Source organism: Rhinoderma darwinii, assembly GCF_050947455.1.
Source record: "Rhinoderma darwinii isolate aRhiDar2 chromosome 5 unlocalized genomic scaffold, aRhiDar2.hap1 SUPER_5_unloc_2, whole genome shotgun sequence".
NCBI classification, from domain to species: Eukaryota; Metazoa; Chordata; class Amphibia; order Anura; family Rhinodermatidae; genus Rhinoderma; species Rhinoderma darwinii.
In genome coordinates this window covers 1,237,295-1,264,447 of record NW_027461776.1, presented here as the reverse complement: position 1 = coordinate 1,264,447, position 27,153 = coordinate 1,237,295, and the positions used below count along the sequence as shown (strand labels likewise).

At 51.0% G+C, this 27,153-nt stretch overlaps 1 protein-coding gene across 8 annotated transcripts in view; it reads left to right on the top strand.

Annotated features, from left to right (window-relative positions):
- LOC142687180 (uncharacterized) overlaps positions 1 to 27,153 on the top strand; it is a 180,765-nt gene that overhangs the window by 139,201 nt on the left and 14,411 nt on the right. For all 8 annotated transcript variants that reach the window (XR_012856441.1, XR_012856440.1, XR_012856439.1 and 5 more), the window contains 6 exons: positions 4,319 to 4,597; positions 4,871 to 4,933; positions 6,817 to 7,062; positions 9,411 to 9,545; positions 17,890 to 17,937; positions 23,425 to 23,580. Coding sequence is in view for 5 of the 8 variants with exons in the window: in XM_075847544.1 (XP_075703659.1) it covers positions 4,319 to 4,597; positions 4,871 to 4,933; positions 6,817 to 7,062; positions 9,411 to 9,545; positions 17,890 to 17,937; positions 23,425 to 23,580 (927 nt within the window). In the remaining 3 variants the exon portion in view is untranslated. The remainder of the gene's footprint in view (positions 1 to 4,318; positions 4,598 to 4,870; positions 4,934 to 6,816; positions 7,063 to 9,410; positions 9,546 to 17,889; positions 17,938 to 23,424; positions 23,581 to 27,153) is intronic.

Here is a 27,153-nt window from a genome sequence, read left to right as displayed (position 1 = left end):
CTTATAATCTGGTGCCAGCCTCTTTATTACTAGGACCACTGTTATCTACATTACAGCACTGATCACATTATGTAGGAGACAGGACACTTATAATCTGGTGACAGCCTCTTTATTACTACGACCACTGTTATCTATATTACAGCACTGATCACATTATGTAGGAGACAGGACACTTATAATCTGGTGCCAGCCTCTTTATTACTAGGACCACTGTTATCTACATTACAGCACTGATCACATTATGTAGGAGACAGGACACTTATAATCTGGTGACAGCCTCTTTATTACTAGGACCACTGTTATCTACATTACAGCACTGATCACATTATGTAGGAGACAGGACACTTATAATCTGGTGACAGCCTCTTTATTACTACGACCACTGTTATCTACATTACAGCACTGATCACGTTATGTAGGAGACAGGACACTTATAATCTGGTGCCAGCCTCTTTATTACTAGGACCACTGTTATCTACATTACAGCACTGATCACATTATGTAGGAGACAGGGCACTTATAATCTGGTGACCGCTTCTTTATTACTAGGACCACTGTTATCTACTTTACAGCACTGATCACATTATGTAGGAGACAGGGCACTTATAATCTGGTGACAGCCTCTTTATTACTAGGACCACTGTTATTTACATTACACCGCTGATAACATTATGTAGGAGACAGGGCACTTATAATCTGGTGACAGCCTCTTTATTACTAGGACCACTGTTCTCTACATTACAGCACTGATCACATTATGTAGGAGACAGGGCACTTATAATCTGGTGACCGCTTCTTTATTACTAGGACCACTGTTATCTACTTTACAGCACTGATCACATTATGTAGGAGACAGGGCACTTATAATCTGGTGACAGCCTCTTTATTACTAGGACCACTGTTATTTACATTACACCGCTGATAACATTATGTAGGAGACAGGGCACTTATAATCTGGTGACAGCCTCTTTATTACTAGGACCACTGTTCTCTACATTACACTGCTGATCACATTATGTAAGCACTTATAATCTGGTGACAGCCTCTTTAAGCCTAATACTGGTGGGCTGAGCCTCTCAGCCAATCAGTGTTAGGGTTCTTCTTGCTCCGCCCCCTGAGCCTGCCGGTGCTTTAATGCCTCATGCACACGACTGTATTTTCATCTATCCCGAAATACTGTCCGTAAATACAGATCAGAAAGTATCCGTGAAAAAAAGAGGGAGGCTGCAAATGATGTCATCAACATGTTGCCTAGCGATGCTTCAGTAAATATGGACGGTATATGGATGCACATCAGTAGCGGTCTCTATTTACAGAAGCTTCTATGGGAGAGTCCTTGCTGTAATTACTGACAAGAACAGGACGGGTTCTATCATTTTTTCAGCATGGACACCTATCGTGTGCAGGGGCCTCAGTTTGGGGTGAGTGCTGAGCGTCGTGAAGGGACTGACTGAAAATAAAAGAACGAGGAGGTGGTGGTGCCGCCCGGCCTGTAGAAGATGTCTGGAGTGGAGCGCACTGGACAGGTAGAGGGTTCGCACTGCTTTAACATTTATGACACATCCGCAGGATCAATAGGAAATGTCATAAATGTCCGATAGATGCGGGTCTCACCTCTGGGGTCCGATCTCCAGAACGGGGCCCCCTAAACCCCACTCTGCCTTTCTCGGCTCCTGCTGCTTCCCGGCCCCTTCCCGATTAGTTGGTCGGGAGTTATAAATGGCTGATCCTATGGATGGATAAACCCCGTTAAAGTTGTCGCTCACTGTGGGGGCTCCTCCGGCGCTGTATGGGGGGCCACCGGCACATATCCTCGTCTTTTATTATTGGTTTACTCCTTTTGGTTTAGTATTTTGCTGTACGGGTTTTCTTAGACTCGTGGATCGGTTGTTAGAATTACAAGTATTTATATAAAACGTTGTCCCTTTTCTGTCCTCTGTTCCTCTGCTCCGCGCTGTACGTTCCTATAGGTGAAGCTTCGCACGTTGGTGCTGCTGGATAACTGACAATTCGCAGGGGAAAGTCGTTACATGTTACACCAGCACCAGGGATTTGTGTTCTACTCAGAGGTTAAATATGGAAATTCTTGTCATTATTTGTTTGTTACTTGTGTTCTTGTAATAAAATGTGTCATATAGAATTGTACAGTTTTATATGTGTGCGGGGGTGGTGAGGTTATGGGGACCCTCTGGTCTATTTTCAGTACGGAGAGGTGGCCCCGGATTTCCCTCCTGGGCATTGGTCTTTACCCACCATGTGTCAGTGGTTGTGACCGTAGCTGGTGGAATAATCCGCCAGTGCTGACACCACCTCGGAGACACGTCTGCTTTCACAATAATCATCTCTCAATATCCACCTTTATAGGAAGGGTTACAGCCTCGTCCTCTCCCGTCCCCGGTCATACGTCAATCCGCTGACATTTTTGCGCATTTACGTAAGCCTCCACCTTTCTCTCTCCATCGATCTTATTCCTCATTACGCAATTGAAGTCGCCAAATATATACACATAGTTGTTCTGATATATTCCAGAGAGATTTCTTATAATTACAACAATTCTGAAAGAAGAGAAAGGTGGTGAAATGTAAAGACGTGTAAGAAGCCCGCGCATGCTCACAAACCGGAAATACTAAATTTTTCGACTTTTCCATTTTACACTACCATGTATTAATACTATTAACCCTTTCATATAACTAGAGAATGACGAGAGGAATTAATGTGAAAAGGATTCAGCAGAAATCGTGGAAATTCTGCCTTCAAAAGGCGAGTTCCCAATGGACAGGTTATGGCAGGTATATATCGCTGACACCCGATGTGCTGATCCAAACACAGAAGAGATCACAGTCTGACTGGTCCTGTATCCAGTCCTGAATATTTGCTGTGCAGCGTCCTCGGGAGGCCGATACGTCTCTGTTGTCGCTGCGGATTCTGTACTCCGTGTCAGCCACCTTTTTGTTGGACTTGTCATCCGTCGTTCTAATATCTCTTAACTCTTTCATGACCGCTTCTCTTCACTAATTCTCTGTCTCCGATTCCCTCTCGAGTTTTCTTCATTTCACGGCATATTATGGAAATGTCACTTTTTATTTCTCCGATTTGTGGCCGGAGCGTCGTCACTTCTCTTCACAGCATTTCATGTTTTATCTCCTGTGGAACCACCGATATGATCTGGGGTGTTACTGGCGGATTCTTTCCGGGTAACTGTATCTCCCTGCTCTGCATGCTCCATCCTTTTCCCTTTCTGGCTTTGTCTTGGAGGGTCCTTTTTGGGGGCTGGGGGGCTCCTGTATTACTGGTGTTTATCTGGCTTTATGTTTTTACGCTCCTCCTGTGGGGAAGCTGAGACTTCACCTTGTTTTTGTGCCGGTGCCTCCTCGCTTTTCCTCACCACGTTGCCACGGGAGTTATACGGCAGCTGTGAAGCGTCCGCTCGGGAGACCCAGCCAAATAATCGCTCTGCCCCTCCTTTATAGACAAGGACTAAAGGTTCAACCGCTGCGCACGGAGATTCACCAAGTTTGTTCATTCACCTCCAATAAGAGCTGTGAACAATACACGTGCGATCTGTATATTAGAAATCGGCGGCAGAGCATCATTGTTGTATCCATGCAATCATAGAGGCAAGCGTCACCAAATCCAGCCTCCCCAAATCCAGCCTCCCCAAATCCAGCCTCCCCAAATCCAGCCTCCCCAAATCCAGCCTCATCCGATCCAGCCTCATCCGATCCAGCTTCTCCCGATTCAGCCCCTCGATCCAGCATCACCAAATCCAGCCTCACCTGATCCAGCCTCACCCAATGTGGTCTTACCCGATCCAGTCTCACCTGATCCTGATCTGCTGCACTGCGTCCTTTTTTTCACCTCCACTTGTGGCAGCTTTAGAATTCTGTAATTTGTGGCCGGCCCGTATGGGATCAGCTCTGCTGCTCTTCCCTCTTGTGTCCCAGGTATTTCTCCGCCCTCGCTGCGTCTTGGGTGCTCTGAGCTCTTTACCTACCATGACTTAAAGTTCAAGTGACACAAACAGATATCTGTCCCCCACCGGAGTTCCTTCTGTCTTCTGCTCTGCACGAGAGCTGCCTGATTCCTGTCCCCTCCAGGTCTCCACCCTCAGCCGCTCTCGTCTACTCATGCGGGTCACCCTGGTAAGTAGACACGTCCTTCTCTACAGCCAAGTCAGCGACATTTACACATGCAGCTTCCCTGCTGCTTCATAGCAGGACCGGTCGGGAGGCCGGCGCGGCGGCGAGTGTGTGCATGTTATCACGTTGTTTGCTTTCACCCCCCAAATAAAGTCTCTCTTCCCTTATTTACATTTTAGGAATAGTCAGGAAGCGCTGCAGCCGCAGGTCCCCCAACTTCTCCCGCGTAGAACTGGAGTGTTTTGTCTCTTTAATGGATCGTTATCTGCCGGATGAGCTACAGAGAACAGGAGCCGTCCCCCTGCGGCAGCGCAGATCCATCCTTATGGAGATCGCACGCTGCCTGGAACCCATGTCTGGCTGCCTCCGCACCCCCCGCCAGCTGCTCCACCGATGGGCAGATTTCAACAACAGAGACTTTGAGCGGCTGATGGAGATAAGGATGCGACTCCACTTTGGTAAGCCGTGCTGCTGGGCGGGGGATGGGTGGAATGTGGTTAGGGACGATGAATAAGTAATCACGTACGTGTAGGATGACATTGGTCACACACAAGGGGGTGCCAGTTACTGCACGTGATGTGTGACAAGGTGGAATGACAAAGCTGCCCCTATCTTGGGGGGGGGGCGAGGAGTGTAAGCAAATCCATAAATATGGCGGCGTCCCGGCCATGTACTCTGACAGATACAAGAGCCCAGTGATTGGTCGCCTCTGATGTTGTCTCTTGTTGCAGCCGCCAGTCGTGACCAGAGCTGCGATTCGTCAGATGAGCAGAACAGAGCCGCGTCCTCTTTGGGTATGTCCTCGCTTCCTCCAGCTTTTGTGGTGTTAAATATTACCCCAGTGCTGGATTCAAAGCTACACTGCTCATTAATGCTGCATAATGTCCTCCATGCTTCTGCTGCTTCTAGTAAGTGTTCTATCTCACCCAGTGCTGGCTTCACAGCTACACTGCTCAGTACTGCTGCATAATGTTCTCCATGCTGCTGCTGCTTCTAGTAAGGGTTCTAGCTCACCCCAGTGCTGGATTCACAGCTAAACTGCTCAGTACTGCTGTATAATGTCCTCCATGCTGCTGCTGCTGCTAGTTTGTGTTCTATCTCACCCCAGTTATAGAATCTAGTATAGCTCTTACTAGAAAATGCAGCAGTGTCTCTCACTGGTTCCCCCCCCCCCTCTATAGACTTCTATGGGCAGCACTGATCTCTCAGTGAGCTAATAATCTGTCATTATCTCTGCCTAACGGAATGTGGATTTTAGCAGTGAATTGAGAGTGAGTGATCAGTGCAGGAGGGAGTAGAGGAATCTGATACGTGAAGAAAGAGGCATTTTCTGTAATAAGATTTGTTACAAAGGTTTTATTATTGCGTGTTCTAATGATTTATGGGAGGGGGTTTGAAACGACGGTTACAATAAAGTAAAACAATGGGTAACTACGACATTGAAACGGGCAGGGGATATGAATGGAAAACAACTCTAGAAACCAGTGTCAGGCAGCTGCTGCCAAGCCAAATAAAATCATGGCATGCTTCAAAAGAGGCCTAGATGTATGTGACATAGTGTGACTGCTCTACTGTAAGAGCGGTCACACTATGGAACCTCTACTGTAAGAGCAGTCACACTATGGAGCCTCTACTGTAAGAACAGTCACACTATGGAGCCTCTACTGTAAGAGCAGTCACACTATGGAGCCTCTACTGTAAGAGCGGTCACACTATGGAACCTCTACTGTAAGAGCAGTCACACTATGGAGCCTCTACTGTAAGAGCAGTCACACTATGGAGCCTCTACTGTAAGAGCGGTCACACTATGGAACCTCTACTGTAAGAGGGTCACACTATGGAGCCTCTACTGTAAGATCAGTCACACTATGGAAGCCTCTACTGTAAGAACAGTCACATTATGGAACCTCTACTGTAAGAGCGGTCACACTATGGAACCTCTACTGTAAGAGCGGTCACACTATGGAACCTCTACTGTAAGAGCAGTCACACTATGGAACCTCTACTGTAAGAGCAGTCACACTATGGAACCTCTACTGTAAGAGCAGTCACACTATGGAGCCTCTACTGTAAGAGCAGTCACACTATGGAACCTCTACTGTAAGAGCAGTCACACTATGGAACCTCTACTGTAAGAGCGGTCACACTATGGAACCTCTACTGTAAGAGCGGTCACACTATGGAACCTCTACTGTAAGATCAGTCACACTATGGAACCTCTACTGTAAGAGCAGTCACACTATGGAACCTCTACTGTAAGAGCAGTCACACTATGGAACCTCTACTGTAAGATCAGTCACACTATGGACCCTCTACTGTAAGATCGGTCACACTATGGAACCTCTACTGTAAGAGCAGTCACACTATGGAAGCCTCTACTGTAAGAACAGTCACATTATGGAAATTTGCCACAAGATGTTGGTTGATTTATTATGGTTAGCAGTACTAGATTCTGGAGATGGGATGTTGATCCAGGGATTTATTCTAATTGCCACAAATGGAGTACATAACACATTTTTCTCGCTAATATGAGGCAATTTGCATCCACCTGATTGGGTTTTGCCTTCCTTTGGATCAGCACTGTAGGTTTATAGGTTGGACTTGATGGCCGTTGCCTTATGAAAACCTTATCAACTATTTAATTATAATTTTATCTTTCTAAATGTTTTCACAACAGGAAGGAGGTGGAGACGGAGCATTTCTCGCCCTCTGTCGTCGTCATCATCATCATCCTACTATTCTTCCTCTGAGGAAGGAGAGGAGACTCAGGGGGACCCTCTAAGTTTGGTATGGGATGAGGGGCTCCAGGAATCCTGCAGTCATCATTTCCCTGTTTTGCCGGACCGTCCTCCACAGACACTATTAACCCCCCACATTGATGCACAGGGGCGCTACATTGTGCCACCGCTGCTCCCTAAATCAGGTGAGTTCCACCGTTCTTTTGTCAAACTAGAAGATGGTGAACCATCTGGAAATGCTGAGGTAGACTAATCTGATGTCAGCAATGAGGAGTGTGAGCGTTCTCAAGGTGGGAAGTATGGGGGCTAAGGAGAGACATGATCAAGAAACTGATTGTCAGAGCCAGACATGTACAGAGAATGAATGGTGAGGAAGGTAGAGAATGAATGGTGAGGAATGGAGGATGAGGGATGGAGGATGTGGGACGGAGAGAATGGAGGGTGAGGGACGGAGAGAATGGAGGGTGAGGGACGGAGAGAATGGAGGGTGAGGGACGGAGAGAATGGAGGGTGAGGGACGGAGAGAATGGAGGATGGGGGACGGAGAGAATGGAGGATGGGGGACGGAGAGAATGGAGGATGGGGGACGGAGAGAATGGAGGATGGGGGACGGAGAGAATGGAGGATGGGGGACGGAGAGAATGGAGGGTGGGGGACGGAGAGAAGGGAGGGTGAGGGACGGAGAGAAGGGAGGGTGAGGGACGGAGAGAAGGGAGGGTGAGGGACGGAGAGAAGGGAGGGTGAGGGACGGAGAGAAGGGAGGGTGAGGGACGGAGAGAAGGGAGGGTGAGGGACGGAGAGAAGGGAGGGTGAGGGACGGAGAGAAGGGAGGGTGAGGGACGGAGAGAAGGGAGGGTGAGAGGATGAGGGAGGGTGAGGGACGGAGAGAAGGGAGGATGAGGGAGGGTGAGGGACGGAGAGAAGGGAGGATGAGGGAGGGTGAGGGACGGAGAGAAGGGAGGATGAGGGAGGGTGAGGGACGGAGAGAAGGGAGGATGAGGGAGGGTGAGGGACGGAGAGAAGGGAGGATGAGGGAGGGTGAGGGACGGAGAGAAGGGAGGATGAGGGAGGGTGAGGGACGGAGAAAATGGATGATGAGACGCTAATAATCGTGTCTGGTGAATTTATAGACTATAGAGTGTTCTGATCCCGGACAGGTACCTGGCGGCACATTGATGGTCCGGTTGTGTTTTTGTGCTCGTTTAGTGTATAATATTGGTCGTTCTTGGGCTTTGTTGGTCAGCATTGAATGACTCGTTGGGCTTAACAGACTGCTGGGCTTACAACTCTTTTGGTGCTGACCAATCCTTGGAGACCTCACATATGAAGCGGTCAGATCAAGCAGATCACAATGGTCCGCAGCAATCTGGTATGTTCCTGGCGGGTCCGCTCAACAACCAGTCAAAAGGTGGCCAATTAAAATAGCCAATAGCCAACAGCAGTACAAGGAAACAGGACGCTGCCCCAAGGTCGGCATTCTGAAGTTAGTGGTGCACATGAGAAGGAATAGTACAAATATAATGCACAGTCCAATGTGAACAGAGGACAGAGAAGTATATAACAGAAGATAATTGTAATGATGGGGTAGGGAGACAGACAGGTGAGCCCCAATCTACCCGCCACTCAGTCCCTGCCTACTTGCACGGCCTGTCCTAGGTGACGGCGTACAACTGGGCGACGGTCCCCACGCTCAATAAGTGCACGACAGACAAACAGACAAGGGTACACAGAAGCTAAGGGAAATGGGGCAGTTACCCACGGCAACACAGCGAGCAACAAGCGTAGTGAACGAGCCGAGTCAAACCAGGAGTGCACGAGGTACAAATCGCAGAGCAGGAGTGTAGTCAGTAAAGCCAGGGTCAAAAATGAAGCAAGGTCAATAATCATAGCAGGAGCAGCAGAGCCAGGAAACCGAAAAGAATCACAGGCAAAGTAGTAGCAGGAAATGCAGGTATAAATAGACAGAGGGCGGGAGCTAGCTCCGTCTGGCCAGGCTGTGATAGGCTCTCCCACTCCTCAGCCTCCCAGCCTGACACAGAGAGTGACACGATCTTCTACCAGACTTAGGAGCAGGTGCAGACTGATTACCCACGGGCGTCGACACAGAAGCTGTGTCTGTCAGATCCTTTACAATAATAGTTTGTGATACATAGCGGCTTCAGTCACCCGGACCGCAACTCTATGAAAGAAGAAGAGGGAATAATGTAACTTACAGGAGACCCAGCAGAGGAACGTTAAACCCGCTGATGTTCACCATTATCCTGTGCTACCCGAAGAACTAGACAGACCATGGGGGAATTAGGAGAATTGACTAAGTAAAAACTGTTGAGACAGAACTTTTGAGCTTACAGCTATCATGTGACCATCTTAAGCGGTTGGAGACTATTCCCAGTTCTGGGGTGTGGCTGACTTGCAGTTGGGGTATCCATCTCTCAGCCAGGACTGGAGAGTTTATTGTATGATGGACACACATCGGAGATCCGTGTGATGGAGGTGACCTCTCTTAATATTGATGATTGATGTTGTTTCTTAGGTAAGAGGTGGTGGCAGCGCTGTGCTGGAGAGTGGAATGAGAGGCAGGGTGGTCTGCAGGGATCCCCACAATCCACTGAGAGATCTTCAGGGAAAGCCACTTCTGCGACATTATATTCACCTCTACATAAACAAGGTAAATCCACTCTGTGTCTAAGGTCCTCCACCTTCTCCGAGGTGTCTCCTATTACAGACAGCTACCAGATCCCACCACATGTGCGCTATTAAGGTCCCTTCACATTTAGGATACAGACTCTAGCAGAGGGTATGAAGATGTGGCGGGCCACATGTCCAGTACTGTACAAGATCACTTCTATCTGATCCCTGGGTCATGTGTAATCAGTCATGGATTTGTTGTATATACACAGTGTTCCAAATTATTCTGCACATTGGATTTAAGTGTCATAAACATTTAATTATTCGTTTTTCAATGAAACTCATGGATGGTCTTGTGTCTTAGGGCTCTTTGTATCATTGTAATAAATCTCAGACACCTGTGATAATTAGTTTGCCAGGTGTGCCCAATCAAAGGAAAACTACTTAAGAAGGACGTTCCACATTATTATGCAGCCACAGGTTTCAAGCAATATGGGAAAGAACAAGGATCTCTCTGCTGCCGAAAAGCGTGAAATAGTGCAATACCTTGGACAAGGTATGAAAACATTGGATATTTCAAGAAAACTTGGCGTGATCATCATACTGTGCAAAGATTTGTGGCTGATTCAGAGCACAGACGGGTTCGTTCAGATAAAGGCATAATGAGGAAGGTTTCTGCCAGACAAATTAATAGGATTAGGAGAGCAGCTGCTAAAAAGCCATTGCAAAGCAGCAAACCGGTATTTGAAGCCGCTGGTGCCTCTGGAGTCCCGCGAACCTCAAGGTGTAGGATCCTCCAGAGGTTTGCCAGTGTGCATAAAGCTATTATTCGGCCACCCGTAAACAATGCTCACAAGCAGAATTGGTTGCAGTGGGCTCAGAAATACATGAAGACTCATTTTCAAACCGTGTTTACTGATGAGTGCCGTGCAACCCTGGATGGTCCAGATGGATGGAGTAGTGGATGGTTGGTGAATGGCCACCATGTCCCAACAAGGCTGCGACGTCAGCAAGGAGGTGGCGGAGTCTTGTTTTGGGCTGGAATCATGGGGAGAGAGCTGGTAGGCCCCTTTAGGGTCCCTGACGGTGTGAAAATGACCTCTGCAAAGTATGTAGAGTTTATGATTGGCCACTTTCTTCCGTGGTACAAAAAGAAGAACCGTGCCTTCCGTAGCAAAATTATCTTCATGCACGACAATGCACCATCTCATGCTGCAAGGAATACCTCTGTGTCATTGGCTGCTATGGGCATAAAAGGAAAGAAACTCATGGTGTGGCCCCTGTGGCTAAACCGGGTCAGTGGGGGTCGGTTTACGCCAAGAGAATGTGGGCGATAGATTCAGGCGACACAGATTAACAGGGGACAAGCCACAGCAGCGCGTTTATTAACTGGGACAGACACCCATAGAAACAATGTACCGCTGCTTCTCCCCTCTGGGCTGGATGGGACAGGCTACCTCACTATGGCGTCTCTCCACTGTACCTTTCATCCTTTGGGGTGTCTCCAGATCCTCCTTAGTTAGATGGGACTCCAGCACTTGTCCTCTATTACTGTCCCTAGGTCAGGTACCATCTCTGAGGTAGACAGCCCCTGCCTGCAGCTCACACTGCTATCTCATCCTCTCCTGGGCAGCAACTAACTGAGAACTCATCCAGCACCACTATATCCCTCACTCACCCCTCCCTTTTTCTTATTTACATTAGATAAGTTCCCGCTCTCAGCCTGTGACTCATTCTCCTTCAGTATAAGATTAACCCTAGAGGGGGAGGACAGTGAAGCAGCACTGAATACAATACAATACAATACAAATCAACTGGTTATCAAACATAACGTAATGCAGTTTGAGGGGACATATCCACATCTAGCACCGGGCGCCATCTAAGCTATGGCACCCGGATGGCGGGAGCGCGACCGTTTGCGGCAGGCTTAACCTGTATTTGGGTACAATGCCTGTAACCGTCACCCGTTCCGCCACAGACCTCCCCCAGCTTAGATCCAGAATCAGTCCTGCTGACCCTCTGTTGTGTCAGTGATGAGATCTGGGCCCGGTGCTGTCAGTCTCCGCCCATCAGTGTCCTGCTGCCGAGAGAGTCCATCAGCATTCCCGTGGTCCCGGCCCTTTTTATGAGAGATGGTAACGTTTTATAGGATTGTAAGGCCAGGCTCCACCGTAGTAAACGCCCATTGTCCCCGGCGGTTCGGTTCAACCAACTGAGAGGACTGTGGTATGTGACTATTGTGAACTCCCTCCCATAAACGTAGGGCTGGAGCTTCTTTAGAGCCCACACGACAGCCAGGCACTCCTTCTCAATGGTTGCGTATGCCCTCTCTCGGTCCAGCAACTTCCGGGAGAGGTACGCGACCGGGTGTTCGTGGCCCGCCTGGTCCACTTGGCTCAGTACCGCTCCCAGCCCTACGTCTGAGGCATCAGTTTGGACTATGAACCGCCGGTGGAAGTCAGGGGCAGCCAGGACAGGGGAGGTGGAGAGGGCAGTCTTAAGGCTCCCGAAGGCCGCCTCACAGTCAAGGGGCCAGGGCATCAGTCGACTGAACATTTTGGACGTCAAGTCGGTCAAGGGCTTGGCCAGGGTACTATACTGCGGGATGAATTTTCGGTAGTACCCTGTGACTCCCAGAAAGGCCCTAACCTGCTTCTGGTTGGCCGGCCGGGGCCAATGGAGAATGGCCTCCACCTTGGCCGGCTCGGGGCGGATCTGTCCGCTGCCCACTCGGTGCCCCAGGTAGGCGACTTCTGCCATACCCATCTGGCACTTGTCGGGGCGGTTGGTGAGGCCGGCGTACCGGATGCGCTCCAGGATCTGCACCACGTGCCCCAAGTGTTCCTCCCAAGTCTCGCTAAAGATAGCGATATCGTCCAGGTAGGCCTGGGCAAACTCCTGACACCCCACGAGGATCCGGTCGACCACCCTTTGGAAGGTCGCGGGGGCGTTCTTCATCCCGAACGGCATGCACGTAAATTCAAACAGGCCGAACGGGGTGATGAACGCCGAGCGCTCTTGGGCTTCCTTGGTCAGAGGAATCTGCCAGTAGCCCTTGCTGAGATCCAGAGTGGACACGAAGCGTGCCCCTCCCAGCACACGAAGCGTGCCCCTCCCAGCCTATCGAGCAGCTCATCAAGCCGGGGCATCGGATAGGCATCCGTAACGGTTACCTCGTTCAGCCGCCGGTAGTCTACACAGAACCTCGTGGTTTTGTCCTTCTTGGGGACCAACACAACGCCGGCGGCCCAAGGACTGTGAGATGGTATAATGACCCCCATCTCCAGCATTTCTTCTACTTCTTTTCTCAGGCTCCTCCAGTGTCGACCTCGTGAGCGACTAGGGAGGTACGTCCGGGGGACGCGGTGAACAGGGCCTCCTGGGCTGCTAACACCTCCCCCATCTCCCTACTCTGCAAGCGCGATAGCTGGACTTCAAGCTGCACATCTGCCAGCCCTGTCGGGCCTCTGCCAGTAGGTCAGGGATGCGGCCCACGTCAGGGTTGTCCATGGGCGGGCAGCATATCGCGACCGCTCCTACCTCCCTTACCACATATGCCTTGAGCCGGTTTATGTGGTAGTTCCGTACCCGCTTTTCTGCCTTGTCGTGGGCTACTAGGTAGTTCGTCGTCCCCTGTCGCCCCACTACAGTGTACGGTCCAGCCCAATTGGCCTGCAACTTGTTGCCTCGTACTGGCGCGAGGACCATTACCTTCTCCCCCCACCCCCAGCTCTCGGGGTCGGGCGCTACGGTTGTACTCGTCCCGTTGACGGCTTCGAGCTACTTCCAATCGCTGATGGGCCAAATCCATCAGCCGTGCTAGGCGCTCCCGCATTTGGCTCACATACTCTACTACTGGGATCTCCGGGCTTGCAAACTTCCCTTCCCAACCTTCCCGGACTAAGTCCAAGGGTCCCCGGACCCGCCTCGCGAACAGCAACTCGAATGGGGAGTGCCCGGTAGACTCCTGCGGCACCTCTCGATAGGCAAAGAGAAGCTGCTGCAAGGAGCGGTCCCAGTCTCTCCCCTCCGAGTGGACGTATCGGAGTAGCAACTGCTTGAGGGTACCGTTGAACCTTTCACACAGTCCGTTCGTTTGGGGGTGGTAGGCGGGGGTTCTTAGAGAACTCACCCCGTGCCGATTCCAGAAGTCCTGCATGAGTTCTCCCTGGAATTGAGATCCCTGGTCTGTGAGTACCTCACGCGGGAACCCCACCCGGCTGAAGATGTCCATGAGTCCCTGGGCGACGTGCTCGGCATCTATGGAGGACAGAGCCACTGCGTCCGGGTATCTGGTAGCGAAGTCTACCAGGGTTAGGATGTAACGCTTTCCCCCTCGGCTGGGGGGATTAATGGGGCCAACCAGATCTATGGCCACCCGCTGGAAGGGCTCTCGGATGAGAGGCAGCTGCTTGAGCGGCACCTTGCGCGGGGCCCCCGCCACCCGTTGGCAGACAGGGCACGAAGCTCGGTACCGCCGCACGTCCTCAGTCAGCCCTGGCCAAAAGAAAGCCTTCGAGAGCCGGGCACTGGTGGACCTGGTCCCAGTGTGACCCGCCGCGGGTATATCGTGGGCCAGGGCTAACGGTCGTGCACGGTAGGCTTTGGGAACAAGCAGCTGTTTGGAGGCGATCCAGGGCGACTCGGGCTTGGTCGGGGCTTCGACCCGGTACAACAGCCCGTTGTCCCACTGGAACCCTGCCTGGGCCCCTCCACTGGGTGGTCGATCGGCCAGGCTACGGGCAGAGGACAGGGAAGGATCCGTATGCTGGGCCTCCCTAAAAGCGACCCTATCCACCTCCCCCAGGTCTGTCGGGGGGTTCGTCGGGTCGGTCACTTGTGAGGCGTCAGGGGCTTGGGTACTTACCACCGGCGGTTCGGGGGGCGGGGCTTCCGGGAGAGGAGCCTCGGTGGTTACACGGGTCGGTGGTGGAGGCCGGTAAAGGTTCTCCCGGGCTTGGCTGCGGGTCACGGCCCCCGCGAACTGACTTGTGAGACCGTTCCCAAGGTCGTTCCCCAATAAGACATCGGCGGGGAGATCCGGCATGAGCCCGACTTCGACCTCCCCTTTTCCGGGGCCCCAGTCCAGGTAGACTCTGGCGCGGGGAATGGACCGCTGCTGTCCGTCCGCCAGGGCAATCCGGGCTAATCGCTGGGGAAGAACCTTCGCCTGGGGAACCAGGTCCGCTCTTACCAGGGTGAGGGATGCCCCCGAGTCACGGAGTCCTTGGACGGTGCGGCGTCCCAGCACCACGGGCTGTCGGTGGCCCTGCATGTTGGAAGGGACCTGGTTCATCACGAGGCTCGCAAGCTCTACGTGGTAGACCACCTCCTCCACCTTTGGTGCATCTAGGAGGTGGTCACACTCATCAGGGTCGCCCGCCTCCGGGCAAAAGACGACCCGGGTTGGGGTTGGTCTGGGAAAGGGCACCGTTGATTGGGCCAGGGGGCAGTCCCGGCTGGTGGCACCCATAATACTGGCGGGAGTCCGTAGGGCCGCGGACCCTTGGAGGGATCGGGGCAGCCGTAGGCTGCGGCTGGGGTCTCATCGAAGTTGGCCGGGGTGGTTCCGCTATTTTGGTAGGGGCTCGGAGCTCTCGGCGTTGGTCCTGGCGCGGAAGGCTTCTCCACTGGGGTCGGTGGGCCAAGAACTCGTCGGCCAGGGTGGCGGCATCTTCAGGGGTGCTGGGGTGGCGGTCCGCGACCCAGGCACAAACGGGGACCTCCATCCTGGAGAGGAGTTGCTCCAAAATGACGAGGTCCTCCAGGGCCTCCCGACTGAAGGCCTTCTTCCCCTCGGCCCACCTGGAGCAGTTTAAGCGGAGCTGGGCTGCCAGTTCCACATGAGTACCCTGGCCGGCGAGCGTCAAATTACGGAACCGCTCTCTGTAAGTCTCTGGGGTGATCGCATACCTCTTCAGCAGGGCGTCCCGGAGGCAACCGTAGTCCCGTCCGTCCTCTGGACCTAGGCTCCGGTAGACTTCAAGGGCCCTCCCTTGCAGGCTGGGCCCCACGTAGCGAGCCCATTCGGTGGTGGGGATGTCATGCACCTGTAGCTGTGTCTCCAGCATGGTTAGGTGCGCATCGATATCCGTGGACGAAGGATCCAACTTGGGGAGGTCGTTGAATCGTAGTTGGGGTCTTCGGGGCCCGGCAGGGATTGGGGTTGTTGGTTCTGGGGGTGCCACTGCACGGGCCACGGCCCCAACGATGATCAGGCGCTCGGCCTCGGAGCTTTGAGGCCCCAGAGCGGTCAGCAGATCCCCCATCCGCAGGGCCTGGGCGTCTGAGATGGTTCTACGGCCGGTTCCCTGGCGACTGGCCGGTTCTTCGGGGCAGTAGTCAACGTCACCCTCGGCCATCTCTCCCATCTCGGCTGGGTTCGCCAGGTCCCAGGCTTGGAGCTTCTCAATCAGCCGATCCTTGATGTCGCGGGACGAGAAGGCAATGCGCCGGAACCGGCACAGCTCTTGGAGTGTAATTCGGAGGTAGCTGCCATAGGGGACAGCCTCTGCTCCGCCGGGAGGATCCATAGAGTCAGGCTCCATGACTGGGGATTTAGGTGCCTGTGGTCCCCCTGTACTGCAGCACATGTGGCAGTCCGCCCTTGAGGTCTGGCCGCGAAGCGCCGGATGGTACCAGGGTACCTATCCCCTGCCGCTTCCCCTAGAACGGGCTGAATCTATCCCACCGCTGCTACCAAATGTGGCGAAACCGGGTCAGTGGGGATCGGTTTACGCCAAGAGAATGTGGGCGATAGATTCAGGCGACACAGATTAACAGGGGACAAGCCACAGCGGCGCGTTTATTAACGGGGACAGACACCCATAGAAACAATGTACCGCTGCTTCTCCCCTCTGGGCTGGATGGGACAGGCTACCTCACTATGGGGTCTCTCCACTGTACCTTTCATCCTTTGGGGTGTCTCCAGATCCTCCTTAGTTAGATGGGACTCCAGCACTTGTCCTCTATTACTGTCCCTAGGTCAGGTACCATCTCTGAGGTAGACAGCCCCTGCCTGCAGCTCACACTGCTATCTCATCCTCTCCTGGGCAGCAACTAACTGAGAACTCATCCAGCACCACTATATCCCTCACTCACCCCTCCCTTTTTCTTATTTACATTAGATAAGTTCCCGCACTCAGCCTGTGACTCATTCTCCTTCAGTATAAGATTAACCCTAGAGGGGGAGGACAGTGAAGCAGCACTCAATACAATACAAATCAACTGGTTATCAAACATAACGTAATGCAGTTTGAGGGGACATATCCACATCTAGCACCGGGCGCCATCTAAGCTATGGCACCCGGATGGCGGGAGCGCGACGGTTTGCGGCAGGCTTAACCTGTATTTGGGTACAATGCCTGTAACCGTCACCCGTTCCGCCACAGCCCCCATGTTCCCCTGACCTCAACCCTATTGAGAACCTTTGGAGCATCCTCAAGCAAAATATCTATGAGGGTGGGAGGCAGTTCATATCAAAACAGAAGCTCTGGGAGGCGATTCTGACATCCTGCAAAGATATTCAAGCAGAAACTGTCCAAATACTCACAAATTCAATGGATGCAAGAATTGTGAAGGTGATATCAGAGAAGGGGTCCTATGTAACATGTAACTTGGCCTGGTAAGTGTTTTTGGATTGAAAGAGCTTTTGATTTCTGTAAATTACCGTTTTAGTTCTTTACAGCCTTTAAAATGTTTTGATCTCTGTTGTGCATAATAATGTGAAACAAAAAAATCCTGTTCTCATTAGGAGGTTTGTTCAATAAAATTTGCATTATACTCCAACGGTTGATGGCTTGAAGATTATACTGACCGTCATTTGCATCGACTATTTAGGAAAATCAGCAAAAAATAACATTTGCATAATAATTTGGAATGCGGTGTAGACCCTTATGATTTGTAGCCTTTTACCTGAGACAGGTAAATCTGTGATGGACCGGGACCCAGAGAGACATACAGTCTCGGGATATCAGTGTTGTGATCGGGAGGTCAGTGATGTGATCGGGAGGTCGGTGTAGTGATCGGGAGGTCGGTGTAGTGATCGGGAGGTCGGTGTAGTGATCGGGAGGTCGGTGTAGTGATCGGGAGGTCGGTGTAGTGATCGGGAGGTCGGTGTCGTGATCGGGAGGTCGGTGTCGTGATCGGGAGGTCGGTGTCGTGATCGGGGTCATGGTGTCGTGATCGGGGTCATGGTGTTGTGATCGGTGTCATGGTGTTGTGATCGAAATGTTGAGGTTATGAGCTGGAGAATTTTCTCCGGTTTTTGTTGTGTCATGCGCATTGTTGATGTTCACCAGTCCCCAGAAGGGTTAATTACACTTCTGCAACTATTTTTTTTTTTCTAGTTTGCTGACTCTTTCCCCTTTTTGATTTACTTCCAGGACCGCTAACGATAAAATCCGAGCCAAGCAGTGAAGAAGAGGACGGAGGTGAGAAGTGTTTCCTTTCCTGGGGTTCTGAATTGTTTGTTAAATTCTCCATCCCCCTCCTGTCAATGTCAGTCATACGGGAACCCCGAGATATGAAAAACGATTCTGATTAATGATCCGATTAATTGTTCTTTATTTGGTACTGAAGTGGAAATCTCACTAATGGTCATCCACTCGTCCAAGAGAAGTGCATGTGAGGTAAAACAGGAACCTAATGGTCCCAGCGTAGACCGTCCATGGGGGGAATCCGTCTTATGTTCTGAGATATCGGTTCATGTCTGACCAGAGTCTAAATCACAAAAATATCAGAGCGCTCATCCAATCAGGGAGGATGTTAATGTCTCTGACTAGAATCACTGTCCAGAAACTATATTTATGGTGGACATGATGACATCAGATAACAATAGCTGTCCCACCACACAGCCAGAACTGTCTTCTATTCTATAAACCCCCTCCACATATGCGTAGGCACAATCGCACAATCACATGTTGTACAATAACCTAAAGCATCCCATATGTACCATACAAAAATCCACATGACAATGTCACAAGTTTCACAATCACCGGGACTATATCCGGGACAGAAGGTTCCACTCAGTGAGTCACTAGGTCAAGTCCAGCATCCAGAAGACACAAGCAGCGCATGCGTCATCACGTAAAGCCGGGCCAGGAGAAAAGGGCGTGCGCGATCCTGGTCTCCCGGCCCGGCTTTACATGATGATGAATGTGTGATCCTGGTCTCCCGGCCTGGCTTTACATGATGATGATGAATGCGTGATCCTGGTCTCCTGGCCCGGCTTTACATGATGATGAATGTGTGATCCTGGTCTCCCGGCCTGGCTTTACATGATGATGAATGTGTGATCCTGGTCTCCCGACCCGGCTTTACATGATGATGAATGCGTGATCCTGGTCTCCCGGCCTGGCTTTACTTTATGATGAATGTGTGATCCTGGTCTCCCGGCCAAGCTTTTCATGATGAATGCGTGATCCTGGTCTCCTGGCCTGGCTTTACATGATGATGAATGCGTGATCCTCGTCTCCTGGCCTGGCTTTATATGATGATGAATACGTGATCCTGGTCTCCCGGCCCTGCTTTACATGATGATGAATGCGTGATCCTGGTCTCCTGGCTTGGCTTTATATGATGATGAATGCGTGATCCTGGTCTCCCGGTCTGGCTTTACATGATGATGAATGTGTGATCCTGGTCTCCCGGCCCGGCTTTACATGATGATGAATGTGTGATCCTGGTCTCCCGGCCTGGCTTTACATGATGATGAATGTGTGATCCTGGTCTCCTGGCCCGGCTTTACATGATGATGAATGTGTGATCCTGGTCTCCCGGCCTGGCTTTACATGATGAATGTGTGATCCTGGTCTCCCGGCCTGGCTTTACATGATGATGATGAATGCGTGATCCTGGTCTCCTGGCCCGGCTTTACATGATGATGAATGTGTGATCCTGGTCTCCCGGCCCGGCTTTACATGATGATGAATGTGTGATCCTGGTCTCCCGGCCTGGTTTATATGATGATGAATGTGTGATCCTGGTCTCCCGGCCTGGTTTACATGATGATGAATGTGTGATCCTGGTCTCCCGGTCTGGCTTTACATGATGATGAATGTGTGATCCTGGTCTCCCGGCCTGGCTTTACATGATGATGAATGTGTGATCCTGGTCTCCCGGCCTGGCTTTACATGATGATGAATGTGTGATCCTGGTCTACCGGCCTGGCTTTACATGATGATGAATGTGTGATCCTGGTCTCCCGGCCTGGCTTTACATGATGATGAATGTGTGATCCTGGTCTACCGGCCTGGCTTTACTTTATGATGAATGTGTGATCCTGGTCTCCCGGCCAGGATTTTCATGATGAATGCGTGATCCTGGTCTCCCGGCCCAGCTTTACATGATGATGAATGCGTGATCCTGGTCTCCTGGCTTGGCTTTATATGATGATGAATGCGTGATCCTGGTCTCCCGGTCTGGCTTTACATGATGATGAATGTGTGATCCCGGTCTCCCGACCCGGCTTTACATGATGATGAATGCGTGATCCTGGTCTCCCGGCCTGGCTTTACATGATGATGAATGTGTGATCCTGGTCTCCCGGCCCGGCTTTACATGATGATGAATGTGTGATCCTGGTCTCCCGGCCTGGCTTTACATGATGATGATGAATGCGTGATCCTGGTCTCCTGGCCCGGCTTTACATGATGATGAATGTGTGATCCTGGTCTCCCGGCCCGGCTTTACATGATGATGAATGTGTGATCCTGGTCTCCCGGCCTGGTTTATATGATGATGAATGTGTGATCCTGGTCTCCCGGCCTGGTTTACATGATGATGAATGTGTGATCCTGGTCTCCCGGTCTGGCTTTACATGATGATGAATGTGTGATCCTGGTCTCCCGGCCTGGCTTTACATGATGATGAATGTGTGATCCTGGTCTCCCGGCCTGGCTTTACATGATGATGAATGTGTGATCCTGGTCTACCGGCCTGGCTTTACATGATGATGAATTTGTGATCCTGGTCTCCCGGCCTGGCTTTACATGATGATGAATGTGTGATCCTGGTCTCCCGGCCTGGCTTTACTTTATGATGAATGTGTGATCCTGGTCTCCCGGCCAGGATTTTCATGATGAATGCGTGATCCTGGTCTCCCGGCCCAGCTTTACATGATGATGAATGCGTGATCCTGGTCTCCTGGCTTGGCTTTATATGATGATGAATGCGTGATCCTGGTCTCCCGGTCTGGCTTTACATGATGATGAATGTGTGATCCCGGTCTCCCGACCCGGCTTTACATGATGATGAATGCGTGATCCTGGTCTCCCGGCCTGGCTTTACATGATGATGAATGTGTGATCCTGGTCTCCCGGCCCGGCTTTACATGATGATGAATGTGTGATCCTGGTCTCCTGGCCCGGCTTTACATGATGATGAATGTGTGATCCTGGTCTCCCGGCCTGGCTTTACATGATGATGAATGCGTGATCCTGGTCTCCCGGCCTGGCTTTACATGATGATGATGAATGCGTGATCCTGGTCTCCTGGCCCGGCTTTACATGATGATGAATGTGTGATCCTGGTCTCCCGGCCCGGCTTTACATGATGATGAATGTGTGATCCTGGTCTCCCGGCCTGGTTTATATGATGATGAATGTGTGATCCTGGTCTCCCGGCCTGGTTTACATGATGATGAATGTGTGAGCCTGGTCTCCCGGTCTGGCTTTACATGATGATGAATGTGTGATCCTGGTCTCCCGGCCTGGCTTTACATGATGATGAATGTGTGATCCTGGTCTCCCGGCCTGGCTTTACATGATGATGAATGTGTGATCCTGGTCTACCGGCCTGGCTTTACATGATGATGAATGTGTGATCCTGGTCTCCCGGCCTGGCTTTACATGATGATGAATGTGTGATCCTGGTCTCCCGGCCTGGCTTTACTTTATGATGAATGTGTGATCCTGGTCTCCCGGCCTGGATTTTCATGATGAATGCGTGATCCTGGTCTCCCGGCCCAGCTTTACATGATGATGAATGCGTGATCCTGGTCTCCTGGCTTGGCTTTATATGATGATGAATGCGTGATCCTGGTCTCCCGGTCTGGCTTTACATGATGATGAATGTGTGATCCCGGTCTCCCGACCCGGCTTTACATGATGATGAATGCGTGATCCTGGTCTCCCGGCCTAGCTTTACATGATGATGAATGTGTGATCCTGGTCTCCCGGCCCGGCTTTACATGATGATGAATGTGTAATCCCGGTCTCCCGGCCCAGCTTTACATGATGATGAATGCGTGATCCTCGTCTCCTGGCCTGGCTTTATATGATCATGAATACGTGATCCTGGTCTCCCGGCCCTGCTTTACATGATGATGAATGTGTGATCCTGGTCTCCCGGCCCTGCTTTACATGATGATGATGAATGTGTGATCCTGGTCTCCTGGCCCAGCTTTACATGATGATGATGATGAATGTGTGATCCTGGTCTCCCGGCCCTGCTTTACATGATGATGAATGTGTGATCCTGGTCTCCCGGCCTGGCTTTACATGATGATGATGAATGTGTGATCCTGGTCTCCTGGCCCAGCTTTACATGATGATGAATGTGTGATCCTGGTCTCCCGGCCTGGCTTTACATGATGATGATGAATGTGTGATCCTGGTCTCCCGGCCTGGCTTTACATGATGATGAATGTGTGATCCTGGTCTCCCGGCCCAGCTTTACATGATGATGAATGTGTGATCTTGGTCTCCCGGCCTGGTTTATATGATGATGAATGTGTGATCCTGGTCTACCGGCCTGGTTTATATGGTGATGAATGTGTGATCCTGGTCTCCCGGCCTGGTTTACATGATGATGAATGTGTGATCCTGGTCTCCCGGCCTGGTTTACATGATGATGAATGTGTGATCCTGGTCTCCCGGCCTGGTTTATATGATGATGAATGTGTGATCCTGGTCTCCCGGCCTGGTTTATATGATGATGAATGTGTGATCCTGGTCTCCCGGCCTGGCTTTACATGATGATGAATGTGTGATCCTGGTCTCCCGACCCGGCTTTACATGATGATGAATGCGTGATCCTGGTCTCCCGGCCTGGCTTTACTTTATGATGAATGTGTGATCCTGGTCTCCCGGCCAAGCTTTTCATGATGAATGCGTGATCCTGGTCTCCTGGCCTGGCTTTACATGATGATGAATGCGTGATCCTCGTCTCCTGGCCTGGCTTTATATGATGATGAATGTGTGATCCTGGTCTCCCGGCCTGGTTTATATGATGATGAATGTGTGATCCTGGTCTCCCGGCCTGGTTTATATGATGATGAATGCGCTGCTTGTATCTTCCAAACACTGGACTGTGGATTCCGGGACACACATGGTGGCCGGGCACATGCACCATATTATGAAGGGCGCTCCTTCAATAGCTCGGGTGGATTTACAGTCCCCAATGTATTAATTACTAAACACATTATAATGTTGTAATATTGACCAGGATGACACTGGTTTTACTAACCGTGATTGGATGATGTGTGAGGCTTCTTCCCACAATTTACCCATAAAAGAGGGGTCCATCTCACCATCCAGATCCCCTTGAAAAAGCTGACGGCGTAACATGCATCGGGGCTTTGTGGTGGTCTATGGTGTAACGGGGGCACATTATACAACGGACCGCGTGGTAATAGTTTATTGTCCATTGCAGATATTGAGTGTCCCAGATATATTCCCTGTGATTGTGAGACTTGTGACTTTGTTATGTGGATTGACCACCACGGTGTTTGCTTTTTCTTAGGCCTTCAGGTATTACTGTTTTATAATCTGTGCGCTCCCTCTCAGGAGTGTTCATTGATATGACGCTGTAATCTGCCGGTCTTTTAGTTCCCGTTCCCCCGAGACGCTCCCCTTTCTCAGCCGTCTCTCAGGTCTGAGTCTTTATCACCTTTCTAAATATCTGGCTTGGCCTCTTAGGAGGAAGTTGGGGAAGTGACATTCCCTCCCCGGAGTCAGCGGTGTCCAGCCGGAGTCACAGGAGGAACGTGAGTGAGGGGCCGAGCACTGAGCACCCATCCCCCGCTCTCGTGTCACACGAGGATACTTATCACTTGAGGGAGCCCCCTGCTGGAGGTGAGGAGGGTGACATCATATACACTGTGTGCACCATTATTAGGAAAGTTGTACTATTCAGGATCATTTTATTATTGAACATCTACAGAGCGGTTGGTCAATCCAAAATGTTAATAAACCTCAAACCTGAATATTTAAAAATGTAAAATGAGGTTTTGGTTTTCTTAGGAGAACATCTGTGTGCAGAATTAATGGGCAGCTTTTAGTGTTCACTCAATAAACAATAAATACGCACGGGGCTTGTTGTGCTTCAATATTAAATTTATAAAAAGCTTCAAAAAAATCCAATTGCAATGTATTGATATATAATTGTCCCACAGGGCTGATTTATTGTAGACAGACAGGGAGTGTAATGGTGGAAGCCGGGACTCGCTATCAATGGGGACTAAGTGGACCACCGAGCTACTGAGAAGAGGCCGTCACAGGCGATCATAGAGGAAGACGTCAAATCAAACGGGTCAAATATACATAAATATTGGGATTGACAGGAAATAAAACGAAACTATGAATAAATATTTATTTAAAAACCTTCTAAAAAAATACAAAAACAAAGTTTCGTGTTAAGTCTGAATAACCTGCGTCCGTGTAACGTGCGCAATATCAATACATTGGAACTGGATTTTTTAAAGTCTTTTTATAAATTTAATATTGAAATACAAAAATGCCCATGGGTTTGTGTTCAGTGAAAAATGTATGAAAAATTCCCAAGAGAAACTTCTCTGAACCATAAAAACAGTGAAAAAACTATCAGGCCATGTTCACACGCTTAACAAAAAACGGCTGTAAAATACGGAGCTTTCCAGGGTGACGGCCTCTGATTTTTAGCCGTTTTTTATGCATCAGGTGTTTTTTGATGCGTTTTTTACGGTTGTTTTTGGAGCTGTTTTTCTATTGACCCAATGAAAACCGGCTCCAAAAACAGCTCAAATAGTGACATGCGCTTCTTTTTTACTGGGCGTTTCTTTACACACCATTTTTTTTAAACGGCCGCTTAAAGAAACGCCCTGTGGTAACGGTACGCCACTTTTCCTATTGAAATCAATGGGCAGTTGTTTGGGGGCATTCAGCCCCCGCATTTTCAGCCGTTTTTCGGTGGTTTACAGTCATGTGAACAGACCCTCAGTGTGCAGAATTATTATGTAACTAAATGAAAGGAAAATGTTCCCATGTCTCTTGTTTATTTTCATAAATTGTTAGTGAGAATAACGAAGAAACAATTCAGAATTTACAAATAAACATTTCTGACATTTCCCCAAAAAAAAAAGACCCAATCTAGCGCTGCCTTCTTCTCAATAACCGTCATAAGCCGTCCGTCCGTGGAGTCTGTCAGTTTCTTCATCTGTTGACGATCGGCTTTTAGTGCAGCAGAATCCACAGCCCCCGGACACCGATCAGAGGGGTGGACTGTTCTTCATCACTGTAAATCTGCTGTTCAAGAAGGGCCCACAAGTTCTCAATAGGGTTTAGGTCCGGTGAGGAAGGGGCCAGGTCATTATTCTTTCACCTTTTAAGGCCTTTACTAGCTGGCCATGCAGTGGAGTATTGCGATGCATGCGATGGAGCATTGTCCTGCATAATGTTACGTCCATGGCCGGGGATCGCCGTTCTAACTCACCCCCTGACGATCCCGGCCATGGACACCTCTCTGCTCGGCGTCCTCCTCCTTCTGGCAGACGCCGGCACTGTCTTCCGGGTCCTCGCTCCATTTACCGCAGGGCGCCCGCGCGTGCACGGCCTTAAAGGGCCAGAACGCGTCCAGTTGCCAGTACCAGTTATCAGCCCAAATGGCTGCTGGACTATAAAATGGGGCTCTGCCCACTGGTTCCTTGCCTGAGCATTGTTGTATACCCTAGTCTGTCTTGCTAAAGGTCTCCCAGTGTTTTCCAGTTCCCAGTGTTGCCCGTTCCTGCTGCCTATACCCTGTATCCCGTGCTATCGTTACCTGCTGTAAAAGCCATGTCGTGGCATCCGCTGGTGTCTCCTGCTGTGAAAGCCAAGTCGTGTCTTCCGCCGCATCCGCGGCGTCACCTACTGTGAAAGCCAAGTCGTGTCTTCCCGCTGCATCCGCGGCGTCGCCTGCTGTGAAAGCCAAGTCGTGCCTTTCCGCGGCGTCACCTGCTGTGAAAGCCAAGTCGTGCCTTCCCGCTGCATCCGCGGCGTCACCTGCTGTGAAAGCCAAGTCGTGCCTTCCCGCTGCATCCGCGGCGTCACCTGCTGTGAAAGCCAAGTCGTGCCTTCCCGCTGCATCCGCGGCGTCACCTGCTGTGAAAGCCAAGTCGTGATCCCGCTACTGTCTACATTGCCTCAAGTACTCGTTTTGAACTATAGACATTGTTTTGTACCTAGTTGGCCAGCTGCTACCCCGCTACGCGGTACGGCCCAGTGGGTCCACACCCCACGTCGTGACAGTACGCTCAGGCCATGGACGCCGCTGGCCAAGTCAAGAGCCTGTCATCCTCCCAAGCCATGCAGGCAGACCATCAGGATCTGCAAGCGCGACAGGATCAACTCATTGTGGCAGTAGACTCCATGGCGCAGCATCTTGGTGCACTAGTTTCTTCCGTCATCGCCCCTAGTGAGACTCCTCCGATCGACCCTCCAGCTATACCTCCTGGCAGCTCCAGTTCGGACTCTCGGTTCTCGCTGCCATTGCCACCACGGTTTCATGGAGATGCAAGTTCGTGCAGGGGGTTCCTGAACCAATGCCAAATCCACTTCACTCTGCACACCCAAGCATTTCCTTCGGACGGAGCCAGGATCGCCTTTATTGTATCCCTACTCGCCAGCAAGGCCCTGGCGTGGGCGAATCCAATCTGGGAACGACAGGGACCTGTGACCAGAGACTTCCTGGGGTTTGTGTGGTTGTTCCGTTCCGTATTTGAGGAGCCTGGACGAGCCTCATCGACTGCCACTGCTATTTTTAACCTGCGTCAGGAGGACGCCTCCGTGGGCGAATACACCATCCAGTTCCGGACTCTGGCAGGAGAATTGTCTTGGAACAATGAGGCCTTGGTAGCATCCTTCTGGCATGGCCTATCGCCTGAGATCAAAGACGAACTGGCTGCTCGAGATCTCCCAGCCTCCCTGGATGATCTGATTCAGCTGGCTAGCCGCGTGGACATAAGGCTCAGAGAGAGATCCCAAGAGATACTTCAGGAGAGACGGCTTCCTAGACTGGCACCCAACTTCCAGCAACCCCTCTTGCCCTGTTCTTCTGCTGCGCCCGAGGTCCAGATGCAGGTGGATCGGCTTAGACTGTCTGATCAGGAGAAACAGCGCAGGCGCACCTCTGGACTCTGTCTGTATTGCCGCCTCGCTGGCCATGTCGTGCGTCTGTGTCCCCAGTATTGTCTGTGACCAAGCCGTTAAGACTCCAGGTGTGAGCTCTTCATTCCGAGCTGATCTCTCTGTATGTCCTGTCCAAGGCCGTCAACCCCGTGCTGCTGGGCTTGCCTTGGCTCCGTCTTCACGCCCCAGTCCTGAATTGGAACTCTGGAGAGGTTCTTCAGTGGGGTCCCAAGTGTCTAGACCGCTGTCTGGGCCATGTCCGTCCATCCCAGCCTTCTTCGCCTC